The sequence below is a fragment of the Asterias amurensis genome, chromosome 1, assembly GCF_032118995.1.
Source record: "Asterias amurensis chromosome 1, ASM3211899v1".
In the NCBI taxonomy this organism is placed as follows: Eukaryota; Metazoa; Echinodermata; class Asteroidea; order Forcipulatida; family Asteriidae; genus Asterias; species Asterias amurensis.
Window position 1 is genome coordinate 22,150,697 of NC_092648.1, and position 23,426 is coordinate 22,174,122.

Below are 23,426 nucleotides of genomic sequence, written 5' to 3' on the forward strand. Positions count from 1 at the left end.
GAACATTCACAGAAGTTAAAACTACATGAGGGAGGGACTTAAGAACATTTCCTTGAATGGAAAAAAACCTTAATTTAAGCTAAAACAGGAGGAACACTTACTACACAAAATTCATATGAGACTGAACTGGTCAACAGAGGGGGCTACATAAAGCAGCTTAAAAAGAAACAAGTACAGAGTATACACAACACATTTTGTATGGGTTCAGTTTATGTGTTCTCAGGTTGCCTAAATGATGTGAAACCTAAACAACCTTTCTTCAAGTAAGGTCCTTGCTCTTTGAATTAGATAATCATTGATGGTACTCAGTATTCTAGATTTGTCATTATAAGTTATTTGATGTTGTCATAAATTATTGTCTCCAAAATGCAGACTAGTATCCATCACAGCTTTGACAAGAGTCAAGAGACAGATATTTCATCTCCGACACCTTTCAAGAAGTGAAGCAGCTGATATCAATAATCATCACTGACACCGATATATCGCAACTCCTCGCACAACTCTGCACAAAGTGCACCAAGTTTGACGAGAACCAGGGTGCGAAATCCAGTAACCCAACCTCTGTTAGTGTTAAACCATCAAGTGTTGAGTAATTGCATTCGGTGTTATGATATAGAAACCAGCATGGCTGTAATTTATTATTTAAGCAGGATGGATGTTTTGTTATTCCTGGCGGTGGTGGGAGTTCGAAACCTCTACAAATGATGTGTTAAAGTTTGTCAACGCAGTTGATTATGGAGAGACTGATTGTGAAAAGGGAAGGACTGTACATGTAGTTTCTAATGTCTACTAGACACTTGCAGACTTTGTGTCCTTCAAGCTTAGACTCTCAGTCAAATATTGTTTGTTTCAATTATCAATCACTACAATATACTTCAATTAATCAATCACTCATCAGTCACATATGTAGAGTGCCATAACCCTACTTTCTTATGACATCTTTTCCATGACATCAACGTATACTTATTCCTGAAATTCAAGTTGTACCAACAACAAAAACAACTGCTTTCAAATACTCTTTCAGGAAACAAACAAATATACAGATCTACGGTTTATGGTTTTTAAATCAAACCTAAAACTGCTGTAGCATTGGACTTCTCATAAACTACTACTGTACACAACAATGTTGTTGTTATGTTAACAACATGTGAAAACCACTCTTAACATTAAGATTAATTCAAGTTTCTGCACTTCACGATAAAGTCATGAAAAGCTCACATGACATCACATGATTAAACCCGGAACTGAGAGGAGAGAGCTTGCATCGAACAATTCAATTTTACAACCCCATGCATATAAAGCCATGTGAAGTTAACCATTCATTTGTGGTTATATGACAACTTTAGTACCTTTTACAATACCACAGTATGCAAATTGGTCTAAAGCTCAGTTGATGAACATGTACCTTAACTACTTTTGAAGTCAATGAAGGTACTTTGCATACAATAACGCTTCTGTTCTCTACAACAACGACAGTGCACAGCAGGTTTGTGAACTTTCATGAATCATAAGTTCACACTGAAAACTTGTTTTAAAATGAAATTCATTGTGTAAGCAGTAACTGTCAAATTATCATGTTCTCAAACTTATTTCAATTTTAATAACTTTTTGACACACTTCACTTGGAAAGTCACCTTTTGGCCCCACAACAGATGAAAAAATGTCAAAGATTTTGTGTTCTCTTACAAATCAATGCGTGTCTAATGTAGGCCTCCATGTGTATCTTTTCAGGTCTGCTGAGGCCCAATGATTCAAAAAGAAACCAGACATTTTTGACAAATCAACAAAGACATCGGCAAACTTCACAGAAATCGTTGTTGACTTCGGTATTTGAAAAAATTGCAATACACAAGCATTTTCCCTGCAAATTAAAATGCCAAGACTCTGAAGGCCTAATGAGTAAACAGTTTTTTTAGTGTTTTTTTTAATAAGATCAAACACTAACCATTGTTCTTTTTTTGCGTAAAAATGTTGTGAAGTTTTTTTAAGTGATTCCATTATAAATATGCCCAAGTTGGTTTGTCAGAATTTATTGTGTAGACCTATGACATGACTATTGACTAGTGCACAGTTGTTTGATTTTTTTTTCCAAGAATAATGTATCTAGTAAAAATAGAATTTGAAAAGATTTGATCTTCATTCAGTCTTAGTTTGAGCTATTTTCTCAGTTTCAGTGTGAGCGAGACTTTCATTGTCTATATAGAAAGTAAGCCAGGGTCGACATTTATCTTCACAAAAAACCACATCAAGTATAACATTCCTAGAAATAACATAAAAGGTTTAAAGTGTAAAACTGACAACCACAAACAATCCTTTGAATGCAATGAGACTGATTTATTCCATAACTGATTTATTTCATAAAAGCCGAACAATGAAACAAATTTGAGACCCTGTAATCAATTCCTGAACACCTTTTCACAACGACAACTATAAATGCCAAAAGGCAAAGTTTCCCTCAACAACTAAATTGACTTCACACAACCAAAAAGTAATCTATACACCCTATGACATGGGCAATTGAATTCATCTCAAAGAAAAAAGGGGGAGACAACATCTCTGCAAGGCATATCTCCAGAATCAAGGATTAACAATCAAACAGACACCATTCCCTCACATTGTCAAAAATATAGGTTGGTTTCCTCACCTCTAGAAATGCCCACAATATCTGGATCATGGAATATGAAAGAAAAGAACAAAACAATGAACATAACAAGGGAATCTCCCCAAGCTGTGATCAATCATGGATCAATCAACTACATGTATCTGTGCCCTGGGGCAGTTTTTCAGGTCCATTTCTTCCCAATATATGGTTCCCAGTGGGGGTGAGGATGGTTCACCAGAAGGTAATCCTTTGCTTTAACGCACAGATGGGTCCCCAATGGCCTGCAGGGGTTTAGGCATTATTTGTGGGGTTTGCACAAAAACTGTCACTCTAAACCCCATGTAAACGCATTTTAAACCTCTTCATGTGTGTCAATGTTTAGAACTAACCACTGGTAAAGAAAACCATCAAAGCTTAAGATCAAACCATTTGGCCTTTTCCCATATCCCTAAATCTGATAGACTACTTATCTTCTTTCATTTTCTAAACTACCTTTATACCACAGCCTATTTTGATGATTTTGTTGAGCAGGTCTAACCTTAAAAGTGTCTATACCTTAAACAACATTCATGATCCAATTGAACACAGCTATAGATCACTCAATGATTCATTTATATGCGAGCATTATTACCGGTACCTGAACCAGACGTTCTCAATCAAAAGATGCAAATTTCTTTGAACTAAGACTGTGACAATTGTGAAACTGATGCTTCCCCAAAGTATTGCATCAGGTGTCATATTATCACCCACTGGTTCCTTTTGATTAAGGACCAAGGAAGAAGGTATCAATCAGGATAAGAGTTTATCCCAATGGAGATGAGGAAGCTTGGCCCAAAATGTACCCACGAGCCAATGAATTATTGGGGGCAAAAATTCGAGTTTAAGATTAACAGGGGTCTGTTTTCTCAGTCGTAACAGTTAACAGTTTCGGTCAACGGCCAGTGATCAACCATTAGCAAGTGATCAACCAATGGCAAGTTCAACCGTAACAATTATTGGTAACGACTAGGCCTTGTTACGACTGTGAAAACGAGCCCCAGGAATAAAGAATTCATAGATCAACACCATAGCATGTTTAGGTTCTTACCATCAGGTCATGATCTGATGCCAACAATCCAGATTGCAGCAGTTCTTGTTTGGCTTCATAACAATCCGTGCTGAATGCAAACTTCCACGTATATCAGTTACACTATTGTCTAATTACAGACAGAGTTAAGACCCATACTCAAGCTGCATGTGGAATCACAGCCTAACCGGTCGCTTGTGTCCCGTTGCATAGAATCCTCTCAAAAAAGATTCTGCACGTAGCTCAAAAAAAAAATTTTTTTTAATGTCAAATAATAGCTCTCCAAGGGACTTTACACTTTGCTGGTAGTGCGTAACGCCTTTTGTCAAGTTACTTGCAGCATGGGAATGAGCTTAGCCATAAAACTAGACTACGGTTATCATTAAAAGAAAAAGTCATAAAAAGTCCATCGTACAAAGCTCTGTTGAAAACCGACGATGCTGCAACTTTGCGGTCGGAAAACTCTTAAAGCGTTTTGAGGGGTGGCTGTGCGTGCAAGAACGCGAAACTGAGTGATAGAACAATGTTGGGTTCTTCATCCATCACTTGAGATTAAACACCGTGACTGCATTATTCAACGGTTGGATTGTTCATCTTTGAATCCTTACGCAGATCTACACTTGAGGAAACTATTGAAATGTTGCTAAGTTATGTCTCTCATTTGTTAAACCATACCTCAAAATCATCACAGCCTCAAAGAGATAAGCATACTTCTCTGCGGTGTTTTACAAAAATTTGGGAGCTACCTTGTCTGACGTTTTATCGATCAGTCTTCTATTATTGCACCATCATTTCAGAACCTTTCATGGGGGGTTAGACAGGATATGAGAAATTCCTCATTGGACGTATAAAAGTATCGTTCATTGAGTGGTATTTGTGGTTCCTATGTCTTTTTGGCGTTGCTTTATTTGTTCTTTGTTATCTTTCTCACAGGCAGTCTGAAAAGACAGTACTTTAACTTACAAAATATATACCGACTGATTTACCAGCAGAATGCACATGACAAGCGAATACATTTGTGAAAGCACAAGGTAGTTGCTGAGGCTATCATGGTTATAAGGCAGAACAAACTCATTTACCTTGGTAAAAAGGTAATGATCCACAGTATTTGTATGCAATTCAAAGTGATACATGTTTCAGATTATTTTCTATAGTGTGAGAAAACATCTTCATTTACTTCCACTACTCCTTGAGTTGAACTTGCAGGTTCTACGGGTTGTGCGCCAACATTTTCTCGCTACAAAAAATCTATCTAAAAAGGATCTTAATGTTTAATCATTTTAGTTGTCTACTTTTAGCAATTGCAGAATTTGGTTTGTTGAACTTGTTCTGAAAGATATTGCTTGACAAATGTTTACAGTTCATCTTAACAATGACGTCAATAGGAATAACTCCTAATGAAAGTTAACAAATTTGTTGACAACATTGACAACAAATCATACGAGAGCCAATTACTGCTCCCACTTTATTCTTTGATTCATTTGCCCACGCCAGTTTTAAACAATGACAGTTTGCAACAGCTTTGAACTCCAGCAATCCCCCAGCAAACAAGCCGATCAATAAGATAAAGTAAAACAAACTGAAACCATCCAGTCATGTTTCTATGGAAACAATCAGGTTACCTTGGTAACCATATAAAACTCATAATACTTTCAATCTTCCAACCAACAGGTCTGTCGTTAGTTTCAGAGACACCTAGGCGCTAATAAACAAAATCACATCTGCGTCCATCAAGCTCCTGTCAAGAATTTAGTCACGGTGTTTGGAGAAGAAATGGCTGTTGTATTTGCGAAGAAAGTCAGGGCAGAGCTCTCAGGTGGGGAGCTATCTGAGCAGGGCCCCTCAGGCCATCATCCCCCCAAGGATGGTAAGGTGGGTCTTAGGATGAAGATGCAAAATCGATGAGGGTCGGACAATGGCTTGGGTATTAATCCCACACACTGAGCCAACGCAGTCCACACTGAATCAGAATACCAATTTAAAGGTATGCTATTGCTTTCATCACGCATGCGACCTTAAAATGTCTACACCGCAATGAAAATGTATCCCACAGACAACAGCTAAATTAAAGTATGCAACGATTCTTAAAATTTGCTTTGTATTTATTCCTTAAAAATCAATCTCCTCAATTGGTTGTCTGAAGTCCTTATTTCATGCCATACTAATCCAATTAAGTTTTTGAATAAGCCGCTGCATTGTATGAAACCCCATGGGACCTTGGTATACAATGGCTAGTGTCTGTTTCACTGGTTCCATTGATCCAGTATACCAGGCCTTCAAGAAAACCAGAACTTCCTTCCATTTGACAACCAAGACAAATCACTTGAAATGAAACATCCATGCACATCTAGAGGATGATGCTACGCTTTTTTATGATTAAGAAATAGACATTACCATAAGAGACGGCGCTTTTAAGATATTACCTTCGCCATTCAGCATTGCGAGGTCGTGATGTCAATTGTGTGCAGCCATTATTACTTTGTCCCTTTGCACTTCAAAATGACAGTAATACCGAGGTCTGATGCGACGTCTGTTCAGTACATCTGCCGGACGTAAAATCTGAACACACACACTGTAGCTATCTCAAGCAAATGAAGATTACCACTTTAATTTTTCTATTTATCTCTAGAGGGACTCTTTGTTTTCTTATTCAAATATAATTAGAGCATTCTATCTCTCTAAAGAAGTTAAATAAATAAATCTCCAAATGCCGTACCACTTGCGTCGTTTGTTCTCAATTAGGACTGACTCAAAAACAACAAACTTGTCAGGAGTAGGCGACCAGTTAAAAAATAGAAACAATATGAATTGATCTGTGGTGTGAGGAAAAATCTACCAGGCAGTCTGATCTGGTTGTCTGGTTACTTAATTGGGTCTACTAATTTGAGTTTTCATTCATTATTCTTCCCCAAAGCTGCGTGTTTTTAAATTCCAATTAATGTTTCTGTCTCGACTGATACACAAGACGAGGAGACAACTATAATAATCTAAAAATCTACTGGTAGTGTGGAACCACGACTCTGCGTGGATGGTAGGTCGTCTTGAAAAATGCACATGAATGAATGTCAGGAAAAGAAAACAATGAACGATGGCAGATCAATAATGACAAGGTTATTGGAGCTTGGGAGTGGACGTGAAGAGTCAGTTAAGTGCTGGTCTGGCGTCTACGTCTCGCTCATCTCTCATGCAACACACAATGATTAGATGATATTGGCATTGAAGGTAGAGACTGGAGTAGAGAGAGAGAGAGCGCTGCTGGTATCTGGAGTTATGAGTCATTTTCATTGAAGGGATTGGGGTTAGGTTCAAGAACACGCTAGTTCGGATTCATTACTGCGTGGTAGATGGGTTTGGAAAGAAGGGGGACCCTTAACGCTTACAAACAAGACTTTGAAATTCAAGGGCAAATTCAATTCCAATTCGGTTTGGGTAACATCTCTTAAGAGCACCATGGGGGGAAATGGAATACGGAAAAGATCAGAGAGTTTCTTCTTAAAGCCATTGGACCCTTTCGGTACAGAAAAAAAAAAAAAAGTTCACAGATTTACAAATAATTTACAGGGTTTACAGAAGGTGATGGTGAAAGACTTCTCTTGAAATATTAGTCCATGAAATGCTTTACTTTTTGAGAAAACGGTAAAACAATATAAATTCTCGTTAGCGTAAATTACGGATTTGTTATAAACATGTCATGACACGGCGAAACGCGTGAAAACAGGAGTGGGTTTTCCCATTATTTTCTCCCGACTCCGATGTCCGATTGAGCCTAAATTTCCACAGGATTGTTATTTTATATATAAGTTGTGATACACGAAGTGTGGGACTTGGACAATACTGTTTACCGAAAGTGTATAATGGCTTTAAGGTTGCTTGCTTGTACAGAGTAGCGAGTACACCAATGAAAAAGTTAAATAAAGATGATACGAGTGCTTTTAAACATCATTCCCTTTAAACAATACAAAAAACCAGCCAATGTGGAAAACAATGTTTCAATGCTTCTAGTCTTTCATGTTTTAGTGTTTGATTATTTTCCAACAACAAAATCTGAAATAATAAGCTGTCCACACAAATACACAGATGATATCAACATTTGTGTTTAACAATTTAACCATTGGAGCTCAATGATATCAAATCACACTACTCATCAGCAGTATCAAAAGCATTACTTTTTACAAGTGCTTTGATTGAAAACGAAAAGGGTATACAGATATCAATCATTTAAAAAGCAAGTTAAATTTGATTGTTTTGTAAGGCAACCTGTTTTGTTGGTGTTTTTTTTACCCCACAGATTGGTAAACAAAGGCATTGGAGTAAAGTTACCACACAGCTGAAAAGGCTAAATGAAATTTCTTGTATCATACAACTTGAATCTTTCCTGTTTGTTTGTGTTGATATGAGGATGGAAAATACAAAAATGAAAATCTATAAAAACAAATGATTAACTAATAGCTGATTTTGTCAATGCTCAGGGTTAAAAACCACCAACACTTCAAGCAAATTATCCAGCTCTTTCCAACCAAATGCAAACAAAACGCCCACATTACAAGATGCCAGAATTTATTCAAAGTCTTTCTGTTTTTCACAGTGGACTTTGAAAATAAAAATTACACCTGTGATTGAAGCCATCCACTAAATTGCTCTTTATATTTAATATCAAAATTTGCCAAGGCGAGTTTACATACACGATCAAGGCCGGCTGTAAATATTTTAGGGGAATTGTCTTCTTTTTTTTACACTGGATGCGTACATGTACCTTCTTGTCTCAGGATCTGAAATTTATTATAATAATCTCCTCCGAATACAATTTCCATTGTACATGATGAAGACATATTTGCCAGAGGGATCAATACACAATGCAATATGTAATCTCCACCATGCCCTGTCACATCCGCAAGTGAACTGACCTCCGCAATATACACAATACACAGAAGGTTTTTGCTCAATTTAACACATTCATCCCGCCTGAAGAAATATTAATTTGTCAGCATTGCTAGTTGCCACCTACGCCATTGGTTAACTCTATAATGCCTCTCTCTCCGCTTTAGTCGGAAACAAACAGTTGGCTGTACATTGGGATGGACTATGTAGTGGTTTTAACAATTACAGTTGTGCTGTCTCTCCACATCTCTCTCTCATCCACTCATATTAGGATATTACACTTAATTTCATTACTGAGCATGGTGAATTTAGACCATTTAATCATGCCGAGTTAAAACGTACAGCGTCGCCGTGGAAAACCCATTCCAATAAACAAACACACGCTTTTGGATAAGGTAGACAGATTCTCAATGCCAGGGAAGGAGTCCAATGCACGTATTTGGATGCTATCAGAAAACAAACAACCAGCTGAAATTGGTGGGGAGGAACGCGTTGTCGTTGGTTGAAACGACGTCCTATTTGGGTACTTTTTCCTTATCATGTTGTCATCTGGTTATGATGTCATTCTGGTGTCTATCGTACTGACGACATCATGGGGAAAGACGGAGGGATCGTGTTTTAGATTAGTCACTTTTAAGTGCATTGCCACAAATTGTGCCAAAACCCAAATAGTACATTCTATCCGAACATATTTACAGGGTTTAGACAAATGTTACAGTACAGGCGAGGCAGGTAGGCTATTAATATCAATGTCAATCTGACTGTTACTGTTGCATTTCACCTATCAATAACCTAGCCTTAGTACATTAAAAAGATAACACATCAGGCCTACAGAAAAAATATCTTAAGAGTAGCATCACTAAAGTAGACAATTCACAAAATGATGAATTTATAGCTATATATTTGTGAACACTTTTAACTAATCCTAAACTTGAATTTAGGCTTTGAAAAACAAAGAATAGTTCTAGCTAAAGTTTGCAGTCAAGTCCATGAAAATTAATTGGGCTAATAAAATGAGATGGTTCTGAATGTGTTTTTGATATGTTTTTGGTAAAATGCGCTATGAAGAACTTTATTAAAATATTATTTAGTCAGTGGTTTTAGAACAGTGTTTTAATAACCTGATTGTCTTCAGGTTAAAAAATAAACAAACAAATAAAATTAAAATTAAAACACTTAAAATGTCTCAATAAGAATTGAGACTTCAAAACACACTCTCAATTAGCAGAACCTTTTTTTATTTTTAAAGTGCTCTTTTATTTGGAGGGTTGACTTGACAATCTTTCAGGAGATTTGTTTAGTCCCAGCATGGAGGATTTTCTTCCTCCATGGTCCCAGGGTGTAAACCCCGGCCTCTTAAACACTGAAGTGTTTGTAGTAAAGTGAGCCACTTGTCATGTGGATAAACAGTTACATCTGAAAAGACTCCCAAGCCCGCCACATCTAAAAGGGCAAACGTGTGGGGGTCAAGTATAAGGTCAAAGGTGCTAGCCTCAGATTCAAGGATGCATGTCCACAATTGGTATTGAGGAGAGATTGTTAGCAGAGGAAGTATTTACGATGGTAATCTGCTGTAACCAGGAAACAAACAGAAGTGAACCAGTGATTATTTTCAATGACTGATCCAATGGGTGGTGTCGAGTTGAGCTAAGTTTAGGGGCACAGTTCTTGCGTTGTCATGCTTAAGAAAGGTAACAACATTGTTTTTTTTTTTTTTTTTTTTGTTTTTTTTTAAATGTCTTCTCTTTAGTTTGCCCTTGATAATTCACAGAGGTGCCTCCATGTTCATTATCTTAAAATGTTCCAAATCAAATTTAAACTTCTTCTAGAGGTGCCCTTTTTAAAACTATATTGCCCTCACAGCAAAGTACCTGGTCTAAAGATGGCAAGGAAACCTTTCTGCACAATAAAGCCTGGTTCATACTTCATGCGAATGCGAAACAAATTTCAACGTCACCAATTCACAATGAATAATTCACAGCAGTTGAAATGTGCTAAACTCCTGTGAAACATTCGCTGCAAAAACAGCCAAGTGACGTCAAAATTCACTTCGCATTCGCAGGAAGTATGAACAGGGTTGAAGAAGAAGAAAAATAGTATTGAGAAAACAGTCTGACAGCAACTCTTTAACATTTTGGTTTAATGGAATGTCTCTTTCGTTCCCCTTGGGAGTATTAATTGTAAGCCGCAGTGTTGTGGTACACACATTGTGTGATATGCCACATGAATTTCAACAAATAGTCAATCATGTCAATAAACTGACAGCAAGATTTACAAGTTGCCAAATTTGATAATGTGTCACATGATTTTGATACACGTTTAATTTGTTTTATTGCCCACGAACTTCAACATTTAATTACAAAAGTGCAAGTCCCACTGGGGAAACAAAAAAGTGTCAATGCACTGTAACAGAGTTTATGTTTTAAGAATGTTAAGCCGTCTTAATTCACTCCTGATAATTATACATGCAAAGCAAGGCATTTCATTGGTACAGTGTGGGTCTCATTATGTGTGGACTGCGTGTGTATCCAACCTCCAAATCAACCCTTTTTTAAAGTTAACAACGACCTGCTGCTCCTCCTTGTAACATTAGTCTCATCAGAATTCCATTCCGTCAACACAAAAACATTCTTCCAGTCCGGGATCCTTTCCTAGTGACCCACCAAGGATATTGTGTTAAAATAATTGTTAAGTATAACCCAGCAATAGGTCTTAAGAAATTAAAAGCCCTGAAAAAGAGACGCACAAATAATGCAGTCCTTATAATCAACTTGGAAGTAGACGGCCATTTTACCAGAGGCGATACAGCGGTATTAATTACGGTCAACCGAGGGCAGCAATTCATACCCTATAAGCTGCCATTTGTACCATTTTATTTTGCAGCCAGTTCCCCGGGCAACGTTCAGCGTGTTCTTTGTTGCTCACCCTGGACAACATTTGGGTACAGATGAACAAGCTGTCACAACATTTACATGCTGACATGAACATGTTCAGGTGCAACGCAGCAATTTTAAAATGTTTGACCATAAAAAGGTGACACAATACACCTTCTCATATCATATTGACCCAGCTGGCTTCAGTTAAGTCACTTTAATCCAATTGAGGAAACAATATAAAAAAAATTGTTTAACTGCGATCTTTATAGAAATTAATTGGCTCAGACTTTGTCACCATGCATTTTATCTCAAAATTTATGATGGTACAGCTTTAAATTTGTTCACACTTTTTTTTAAATTCAATAACACGTTTTGCTGTCTGGACAATCAATATTGATATTATTTGTTAATATCAATCGGAAGTTTATAAAATAAAACAGTTGGGGCGTGTGCCATAGAGAGTCCCTGCAGGTTTTTACTACATCATGCTGGTACACAGCCCAAGAAACGAACCACAGAGTCAGAGAGTAAAATAAAGCTATGGGTTATTGACCTGATATGTGTTTTACAAGAGTAATCTCCAGAGCACACATCCACATGATAATCACAAGTGCATGTCTACATAATGGGTGCATTATCAGGAATTACAGGGGATGAATGAAGATGCATGAAGCTTTAGAAAAGCTGCTGCTTAAAAAGCCAACCTGTGAGGAAAGGGGCTGCTATGGGACTGTTTAACAATGATTCACACTGCATAAATGATACAACTTTAAGGCACATGTCTTTAGACTAGTTTTTGGCAGACACAATGATCAGCCTGTTTCTTGAATATTAAGGAGGCATAACCCAAGTACAAGAATAACACTGCAGCATCTTAATGAACCATTGAAGGGCAAAGTTCCATTGATGCAGGGGCAGATCAAAATAGTTTCAGTGCTTAAAACACCCCCAAGTATCTGTTTAGATGTTGCTCCATCCGATCCCAAACAAATAACAAAGCCATCAAAGGAAAACAAACCCCCTACAGAAAAAACAACAACACTCGACTGGTGAGGTCAGTTCTGAAATCCTTAACCCCAACACGGGTTGCCCTTAGTTTCTCTCGTGACTGGCCAGCGGTACCATGTAAGTTTGACATTTCACAGGGTCCACCATCTTCTAGTCCACATTTCATACAAAATAATATGGAACTGAGCTTTTCAACATGAACTAGCCAGCCAAACCACTTGGAGTGAATATTGATTGGTCCTATTCCAAATCCTAGAATTTAACATTTAACTCATAACTACATGTAAAGGTTCAAAGCAAATCCTTGCAGGGATAGTAGTATATAATAGCTATGTGTTGACCTAAAAGCAATTGACTATTGACCCTCAGTTTTCAAGTTACGTTTTTTTGTCAACTTACTTTAGGGTCCTTTTCTCCTATATACTTTACCTGAATCAATCTCTTTGACTTGGGCGTTATGTGCATTCTCCTTTGAGAATCTCTGTCCATTGAAACTGAACTCCTTGCGTTATTGGATAACATGGTGAAATGCAGATCCCAACAACAAATTCCATCTAAATCAGAAATAAGGTTATTGACTCCCTCTGTGTAAAAATGCTTGGTTAACCAAATGCCATCGGGTTGTTTGTCAACAAGAATCAGTTGTCAATGCTTCACAAACTTCCAAATTCAGGTCAATTCGGCAATTCCCTGCTTTCAGTTGTTAAATCCTTGTCCATGTCAGTTTAGTAGACCAGATGATGGAAGAACAGCTTTCTGCGCATTACTTCAAGTTTCATAGGCACCAAATGGGAGCGTGGCATAAATGCAGAGCTCCAAAACTGTCAACAGATGCACAATAGACACACAGACTACACAGAGCTGTTTCAGTGAATTTAGTTAACCAGAGAGAGAGAGACAAAAGGCTTGCCAATGATGCGTAAGCTAGGGATCCATGGTAACATCAATAGTATCCATCAGAGGTGGTAGTAGACTCATGGTTTAGCGTCTGCTGATGAAGACATGTCAATTCACTCATGGTCAAGTACTCAATGAGTAATCCACACAGAATCACACACACACACCATGCACATGAGCTTAACAGGAACTAGACTCAAGAGAAAGTCACTGCTATGAGTAGACTTCTGAATTCAGGGCTTGATGTATGGGGGTCCCTTCATCATCATCCTGGAAACCTAATCAATGAATTTCACGCCTGTCAATCAAAGGCTTTCTGGCCCACACACTTCACATAACAAAGGTCATTGTGTTTGATCAGTGGCAAAAATTGGACTAAGAAATAACCACAAGACAACAGTGGAATTATTAGCCCTCCACCCTCAGCTCTCACATCAGGAGCCCCTGTCAACAATCATTATACACAAAGGTGTTGTAAATCCAGAGACTGGTCAACGCCATTCATTCCTCCTCACCCCATGATAGACTGTTGGCAGGAGCATTCAGCCTCAGAGGAAACTTAACTGCAAGCTGTGAAAGATAGTACAAGACCTTGCCACAATGGGACTGTTTGCTTTGACTCTGGTGTGATGATGAAAGTTAACCCCCAATCCCCCATGTTGTTGGACACACACGTTTTGCTATTCAGAGTATCAAGTTTGCAATGAAACCACAGACCTGAAATATTCATGACCACTTCTCAGCATCGATTCAAGAGAAAAATGTTACAAAGAATTTTTTTTTCTGAAACCTTTTAAAAGGAAAACTGATATTACTCAAATAACTGGTTACTGAAGTGATTTAATTTTGCTATTGCACGTGTGGATATTGTTATCCAATTTACGCAGGCAATATCATGTTACCTGGAAACACTGCTGACAGAAAAGAATAGGTTGTTCTCGTCTATTGAGTTATATACAGCCAGTATGCAATACTATTGTTAAACTGCTTTTAAGTTAATCCATAATTCCATCACTAATTAGTTTCAGAGAACAAGGTGAAAACCAGTAGGATTTGAAACTTTGCATGGTGGAGAACCAAAAGGTGAAAACCAAAATGGATCATGGTTGTGTTAAGGATGAGATGAGAATCCAAGTTTTTAACATTCATAGTTCATTTTGTCACACATTATCATGCAGCAAATTCACTTAAAAAAATGTGGATATTTCAGCTGTCAGTTCATTGCTTTTAAGCTTTGTCTTTTGTTTCTTCGCTTGATTATAAAAACCAATAATGGCTAAAGACCTTCACATGTCATTGACACTAATGAAACCAAACCAAGACCTACAGAAAACAGTCTGGTCCCGCTCTAGTGTAATGAGAACCAGTTATTTATAAGGCTGTTGACTACAGGGAACGATACAAAGATGGTTGAAGCATTTGAAGAAAAGATTTGGAAGGCATCCTGAAAGACTTTCAATTAAACATTGAACTCAATTAAGCTTAATGTGGTCTCATAATGGCCAACTTCAATTGTTGAATAATTAATTTCAGTGGGGCACATACACCACTATGAAACCTTTGCAAATAATTGCCCAGGCATTGACTTCATTCACCCTTTAAGTGCTGTCTGATCGTTTCTTTTATCTGAGGCTTAACTAGAGCGACTATAACGAGATTAGAGGGGTGCGAACTGGGCGGATTGAGGGGTTCTCACAACTCACTCTACTCCCCTGGTGATCCGACCAATTAAAAACCAGCCCTGGCCAGATGGCTCCCTTCACTTCAAGAATGTTTTGGCAAGAGATAATCCGATATTGATTTCGCTCTTTATTATCATCATCTTTCAATAATTACTCTTTAATTATACAGATACCCTGGTGTTACATAACAAGTTGACTTGCTTGTGTGTGTAGGGTGATTGTGTGTGTTCGTGTTGCAGCCCCCACAACAGGTCACACATGCATATTGCAAAGGTCTCCCCTATACATCGGTGTGTAATTAGAGACCAGAGTGTGAAGGCCTTTTATTATATCAATCAAGTGTTCATGGCTCATGTAAGTATTTTATTAGTACATTCAAGTACTTCAAAGTGGCTGAGTTGCCAACCGACCACTTAAAAACAGAAATCTCAAGCCACCGATCAAAGGAATAATTTGTTGGATCTTAAAGATTCAATGTATTGTAATGCTGGTCTGTGTTGTGAAGCCTTTTGACACTCGCACAAATGGTGCAATACAATAAAATGGATTCTACTTTAATTTGTTAAAATGTTTAGGAATCACAGTTTGCTGATCAGTTACTTTCTCTGATTTTGAAATTAATTGAACAAAACTGTATGTTGTTTTGTTTTTTATCTTTATTCATCAATGATTCATAACATATTTTGTTGGGGCCACTTTTCATTGATAAATATATCGTCCCTTTGCTATCAAGACTATTCCATGGTTATTAATTATTATATCATTTAATTTCTCAATCTGTCATCCTTTTTATAAAGGAAATATTTACAATGGGAATTGATTTTAAAATTTGCCTTGTCCCATTATATTTGTGAGGCTTTTTTTACATGAAAGTGAAAGAGTACGGGTGAATTCAAACAGAAACGAACAACAAAGAATTCCTTCCAAGAACATGTTGTTGTTGTTTGAAAACAGTCGATTTTATTGTTTACCATGTAAGTTATCTATACAGACGTTATTGTGATTTGTAGTTTATTCATTTCAATGTCACAAATGGCAAAGTGTAACCTTATCTCGTATTGTTAGTTTGAGAATCTGCCACATCGAGAAAACAAGCATTCTCCCGATTCAGACAGACAAATCCCCTGCAAAGTAAACCGACAATCGAAAACTCAAAATTAAACCAAGGGGCGGCATTCTATGCATGGCTATCACCTCCCGCCCGACCGACTCGAGGAGATCCTCCAACACTACCCTTGTCTCGCCTCAACACCACCACAAGAAAGATAATCCCCGGAAGTCAGGCTCATCCAGTGCCAAAGGAACATCTGTAATCCTGTCTCAGAACGCTGAGCAAAGACACCACCCAACACTAGAGTAGGTTAACGTTGCCCTAATGGTCCCTCTTCATCGATACGGTTCAAGTTCGGGGAGGCCGGAATATCCCCTTTCCATGCGTGCTTCACACTTCATGGTTCAATACCAATTTTGCTAATGCAAACAGCCCGTAGGCGAGCGGACTGCCCAGTTACGTTTAGAGTCACCCTCCGTTGAAACCAGAGAGGGCACAATGAAACCCAAGCCAATTGCGACACTTTTGAGTAGACAGTGGCGCATTATCGCCAAGTCACTGAGCAACCTAGGCACTGAATCATCATTTGAAAATCTTCTCTTTTATTGGGAATTCAATTCCCAGACAACTCTGCGGCTTAAAATACTGTGGAAAAACGTATCTACCGCGCCACGTTCGCTTTACAGATGAGCCACACTACGCTTTAAATATGAACAAGTTATTGAACAAGAACATTTTAAAAATTTGATTTGATTCAACATTTTGGCTAGTCTTCATCACTTTTTATCACAGGGGCTTTGAACACATTTCAAAGCAATCTGTGCTAATGTCATTGAACATAATTTTACTTGAAACATGATCATCAGGAATGGGGGGAGGTGAAAACAAATTTAAGCTCTTTTGTTTATATTTTAAGGCCCACTTGTGGATTTGTACACTTTACAATAGTCTGAACTTCTTTTTTTTTCTTTTTGCAAAACACGTTCATTCATTCATTCACTCATTTATACAAAGCACCTGTTAAAGATTTAACAGGTTGCTGATTAGTCATGTTTCTTGGAAATTTTATGATTTACATGAAAGTCCCCAGCCAAAACCATTACAGTAACAACCAACTACAATCAATGTTAGAACATTACAAAGTCCACTAACATTCATAACAAACATCATTTAATTTATGCTTTTAAAGTAACCATGATTTAATTTAATAATGTAAAAAAAAAACATTCACCAACATCCAAAATATGATGATGCGAAATGCATCAAACAAATTCTTTTTAATTTGAAAAATATTTGTTGATTTATATTTGCATGGATTTTTGTATTCTACTTTAAAAACATGTGTCCGACCATATTGATAGCATAACAAATGCTTTTTACAGCCAAGGGTGCCCGATCCAAGGTACTATGTCCCTTTAAAGGGAAGGTACACTATTGGTAATTTTCAAAGATCAGTTTTCTCACGTGGTGTATCTCAACATATGCTTCAAATAACAAACCTGTGAAAATTTCAGATCAATTCGTCATCGGAGTTGGGAGACAGCTCTCCAATGCTCGTTATCAAGTCCGTTTTTAAGTTAATATTTGTTTTGAGTAATTACCAGATGTACCTTCCCTTTTAAAAAAAGTATATGAAAGTTTTGTTGTTGATTTCCACATTTGTATAAATAAAACCTGGTATTGGAGTATCGATCATGGTGCTACATTGACAAACAAAAGATATATAAAGAAAGAAAGGAAAACACAAACAAACAAAAGTTGACTAAACATTTATTTTCAAACACATGTTTCATCATGCACAACCAACATCTACAATTGGTGAAATCCATTCCCAGTATTTTGTCCTCCTTCTTGCCCTAAATTCCAAGACATGCCCCGAGCCTTCAGCACACTACCTAACCCTTCCAGACTCTGCTAAGCAACAGTAGATAACTGGGCAGAGATTGAGCGACTTTATAGTCTGGTAACAGGGTTTTCAAGATGTAATTCAAGACACCCGGCTCGGATGACATAAAAACGAAGCAACGTCGCTTCTAAGGGCGGTCATCTTCGTCTTTCATATGATGAGGCAACCTTGATACATCTCTAAGTGAAATTATGTATCGTATGGCAATATTGATTACTATGCATCACTTTATATCACTCCCAGCTGTCATATCTACACTCAAGGAATGCCGCTAAATGAAATAACATTATTGTTGCTTACTATTTTAAGAAGATGCTTTTTACAGAAGGTTTTCTGGGGCACCTAAACAAAATGCTTCAAAATTTTGTTTTATAGCATGGAAACTGTGTCAATTGATAAACAAAATTGAAAACAAGATGAAAATGCAGACAATTGGGTCAACCACCCCAGAAATACGAAGAAGAATGTCGGTGGGAAAAAAAATAATCATGTTCCATTTTGTCAAATTTTGATGACTCAGTTTTTTATTTTCATTTTCATTTCATCACAGGGAACAGCAGCACTCAATATTCCCTGGTCCAGTGTGTGCCTGTGTGACCTTATGGGATCAATACTAGCAGCACAAATTCAATTGAATCTACACAGTGTGGACGCCGGATTTGAAAGAAGCCCACCGCCACAGACCGATCTGTGAACAAATTCTGTGACAGGGTTTTAAGAGCGGTGCAAGAGATATATACACAGAGAGAGTCTCAGAGACTCAGAGAGAGAGCTCTGTTAAGGCATGCCTACATAATGCAATTCAGGGCTAGTGAGCAAAGAGACAAATGCATCTTGAAGGATGTGTAGGGGGAACGCACGACCCAAGGTGACACGATTACCTCATCGATGATCGGGTCCAGCGGTTACACACAGACAACAACACCGCCCGCAACAGCGGCCGGCCGCCGAGCAACAACCGCGGCCCCAAACATAATATCAATCGCTATCATCAATAATATCAGTTTCGAGTTGCACAATGCAGCAATTTAGAACGGCAAGTATTGAAAGCAAGTTTGCATTGAGGACAGTGAACTAGGATAGATGTGGAAAGCAATGCTTGTGGACACTTTAACAGATGGGACTCAATTCCACCCAATATTATGCCCTTTTGATAACCTCCGTTTCCTCTTTGAGGGCTGCCGACACTCTCTAACAGCTCTTTCAACCATCCAGTGATATCAATACGGAAGATCCATTTCAACAACCTCAGTCAACCCAAGGCCATGTAGTGTACACCAGTGACCTCAAAATACATCGCCCATTGATTTTTTGTTCCCCCACTGTATCAAAATTTGAAAGTTTTATGTAGGTAGTTTTAAAAATTAACCCATTGTGTTTGCGCACAGGCTGCATCAAACATGTAATGGTACACAAGCTTTTCCCGGTTTGTTCAAGTACAGAGTCCAGGCTCTGTTATCCATAAAACTCAATAAATTGTACAGGCCATTTGCCGACTAAAGATACCTCATACAAGCTATTGTTCGGTATGATTGATTTGCAGCAGCCAAATTGTGACAATTTGTACTGAAGCATTAAATTGGCAGAGTATTTGAAGCTTTTAAGTTAACCCCACTCCCTCTCTTTTCCTCATCAAAACAAAACCTGAGAAATATCTCCTTTAATTCTTACACGGGGCAGTTATGGGTGGTCAGTACCGCTAGATTCCCAAGATAGATCGTTTCTTTTTCTGTTGTGACTGTTTCTGACGATTAACCCCATTCAGAGTGAATATTAATCCCTGGTATGTAGGACCGAAATCCTTGGCTAACCTTGTTGTCACTGACTGGACAGAGGCTTTTTTTATGTTTAATCCCGCCTTTTATGCTCGGTGAAAAGTCGGGCTATACATCTGAGCTTGTACTGGTATCAATATCAATGGGGAACACTCAGACAATCCTGAAGTGAGATGAGTCTCTAGTCCATCAGTGCGTGAGAGACACCATTGTCTTACCATGCAAATACTCAGGTCCTCCTACACTGGACTTGCAGAGTGGAGAGACCTGGGACTACAGTTGTTTTGTTAGGCATTTCACTCACTCCAACAAATTTTGCCAGTAAATTTGAGCTAAATGGGCCATTCAGCATACTTCAAAGTCTACTAACTGCAGCTTGACACAATGCATTAGAGCAATAAGTTGTGGATTAATGAACGGCAGGGGGTAATATATGTTACACTTAAAGTAAATGGACCACCATCCGAGTTTCAGGAATGGAAACAAAGCAGTTACCACAGATTCTTTAGCCGGTGTCTTTCTTAAATTCAATCAAGTTCTAACAATTACTTTTGCTTTTCATCTTATGTATAGGGCTGGGTCCGGTAAAGTGGGGGTGTGGGTGGGGGGGGGGGCTACAGGAACCATCTTCCTCATTCTAGAGATGTTTTAAATTACCTCACAGTTGGGTTGTTAAGCCATTAAGACTTTAAGTACAATCAGCAATTATTTAAGAAGTAAAGCCATACCCAACTGTTTCTAGGTCTAAATTCTGATAACGGAAAAAAATCATCTTTTTGTAGCTCAACCAAATTGAACAGATGGTCTTACATAATTTATATGCCCTATTTTATTTTGTTCAGTACTGTGCATAGCTTTTTAATGCAGTGGGTGACTCAAGTAGAGGCTCATTAGACTAAAATAACACAATTATATGGGGGCAGAATATGATCAATTGACATGACATTTCAAACAGGACAACAGAAGCAATGACAACAATGCTTTGTCATCTTCCTTGATTACATTATTGGGATTAATAACCACAAACTGGGACTCCAGTGACTTGAGTTATATCCAATAAATCATAGAATCAACAACTTCATTTGAAAAATAACTTTGTTATTCCGGATCTCATTTTGGTTGTTTTTGAATGTATTTGATGATTTAACCACATGAAGAATTTTCAGGGTCATTGAGCCAAAACATTTTTTCAGAACCAACACATTTCGCACCTTTCTCCTGTTTATATACTCACAAGTATCCCATTAAAAAGGCTATTCAACACACATCCAATCAAACCTAGTCATTTCCTACTGGAAATGAAATGAATTATCTGTAAATGCATCATATTTCTAATAAATCATAATACAGACACCTGCCAGACTGAAGTGTAAAAGGTAAACAGCCCCCCCCCCCCAATCTTCTTCCTCAGCCCACATTGATGACACTTACCAGTGGATGATGGTCAGGGAGGCTGCGTAGATACAGATCCATACCTGCTGAAATTCTAGATCCAAGCTTTAGATAGGAACCAAACTATCAGCGTGGGCAGCCAACCCTACTACATGAAGGTCCTCAAGCTGAAATCTGCCACAATTTTCTTTTCTTCTTTGGTATTATGTCTCCCAGCCACAGCTTCCAATTCTGGTCACGCTCTCTCTCTCTTCGAAAGAAACAACTTCAAGTTATTGACAAAGTTGTTTTATTCAGTTGTGAAGAATAGTACATCCTGGTGAGCAGCGTGTAGATTTTGTGATCCACTTGCAGGCATTGACCCCTTGTATTCAGGGGTGTAATAGACAAATTGGCAATCCCCCAGGCGCACCCAAGGTGACAAGCAGTGATAGACAGGGAGATAAACCAAACTCTTTTTTGTTGTCAGTGTCGACTCCCTAGCTCCATGAAAAAAATAGCAGTAAAAAAAAGTTTACACTTTTTTGTTTAACATCAAAATCTCCACTCAAAGATGAGGGGCAACATCCACAGAGAACCACATCCTTGATGACGGTGCACGTTTAATGATCAAATCCAACTTGCGAGCTTCAAACAAAAACTCAGGAGCAGTTTTTTGTTATGTTGACACAGAGAGAAACAGCGCGTCTATCCATGCACGGAGGACTGAATGCGTCCTAACATCAACTTCTCCTTCCTGTCATCGTCTTAACTCCGCTGTCCTCTGGTTGGCTCCAAAGTCTGTTGACTATCGTTCTATCTCATCATCTGTGCTGTCTCCATGCCTCTATTGGTCTGCACAAACTATTGTCAGCAATTACAACTCGGGTCTTTTCTCACAAGCACATTGAAGCATTAAGAGAGGAGGCCTGATCCATTGTACACGCACACAAGGCAGCTGCTATATACTCCTCACCACTGGCAGTGGTTGCAAGGCATCAGAATAATAGCGTATTAATTTAAGTATTTGCGTCTTATGTTTAGAGAATGTGCCCCTGCTGGATGCATATTTAATAATCCACAGTCTTGGTCCCAGGCCATGTCATCTTCAGAATGTATTAAAACACAGCACATGAAAACATTGTCATGTTTTAGTAGTGGCAATAGTTCACCCTCCAAGAAAGTCCGTTTAGAACTACCCCGTGAAGTGACAGGAATAATAATGGTAGCTTCCTCACGATACTATTGGCTATACTGAGAGAGCGATGATGCTCATCAGCTCTCTACAGCACACTGCGCTGGTGTGTGCGTGTGTTTGCAGTACAGTACACATGTACATTGTAGTTCATTGAAAAGAACACCAGTATCAAGACACAAGGATGATTTTAATTCTGCCCTAAGCAGGCAGGATTGCAGCAGCTATTAAAACCAGGCGGCTATCCAAACTCACTAGGAAACGGTGCACAATAAAGGAGGGGGGAAAGGAAGACAAATGACAAGTGGCTACAGTAGGAAATGGCTGACAATATTGATGCAGTGAAAGACTAATGGGCCCAATGCTAATATGGAATTGCATGCCAAATGAGAAAAGTTAGATGAGAGATCAAACAGACCCAACTGACAACAAACTAGGACTGAGGTGCTGCTGTAATTAAAGAGACGAGCCTGTGTTCTTTGGACAAACGTAGACGAAATGACTGATATTATCATCAAGTTGAATGAAAGCTATATATTAAAAGTGCTAGACTTTGGTTTCATAACTTCTGACAATAATAAAAATGATACACAGGGCTGATGATTGGAGTGCTTACTTCTTATATAAAAACAATTATTCATAAACATCCGAAAGAGCAAATGAATGGAATGAAAGTCATTAAATGAAATCATATAAACTGTCCCTGTTTTGACAAGGGAGTCCCCAAAAATTCAAATCAACTTCTTCTTTATGACACAATCTCAAATCCCATATAAAATTTAAATGGAGCAATTTAGTAGTATCCAAGTGGTTATTTCAACTGTGTTATGGACTACAAACAAAACTAACAAGCGGCTCAAATTCTCCCTGCCAGTTACTCTTTGACATTTGTTCACATTCAAAGTTGAAACAACGAATAATGGGAAGTCTCCAACGCTACAATCCAACTGCAGTGTATTTTTTTTGGAGTACCCTCATTACGGCCCAAATTGTCATAGATGAATCATTAGGGCACGATACCCGATACCCAAGTACACAACCCTAAGTGGGTGGCTTGTGGAGACAGGGCAAATATTTTCTTAACTGAATCAAACATGGAGTGCTAGTTATTCCGTAAAC

General features: G+C 38.2%; 1 protein-coding gene across 4 annotated transcripts in view; it reads right to left on the reverse strand.

Moving 5' to 3' along the window:
- Positions 1 to 23,426, reverse strand: part of LOC139952114 (uncharacterized) — a 215,447-nt gene that overhangs the window by 64,863 nt on the left and 127,158 nt on the right. The window contains exon 1 of one of the 4 annotated variants that reach the window (XM_071951370.1): positions 21,173 to 21,354. The exons of the other annotated variants lie outside the window; for them this stretch is intronic. Within the exon in view, the coding sequence (XP_071807471.1) occupies positions 21,173 to 21,214 (42 nt within the window). The 5' untranslated portion in view covers positions 21,215 to 21,354. Of the gene's footprint in view, positions 1 to 21,172; positions 21,355 to 23,426 lie in introns of those variants that run through there. 4 annotated transcript variants of the gene reach the window in all.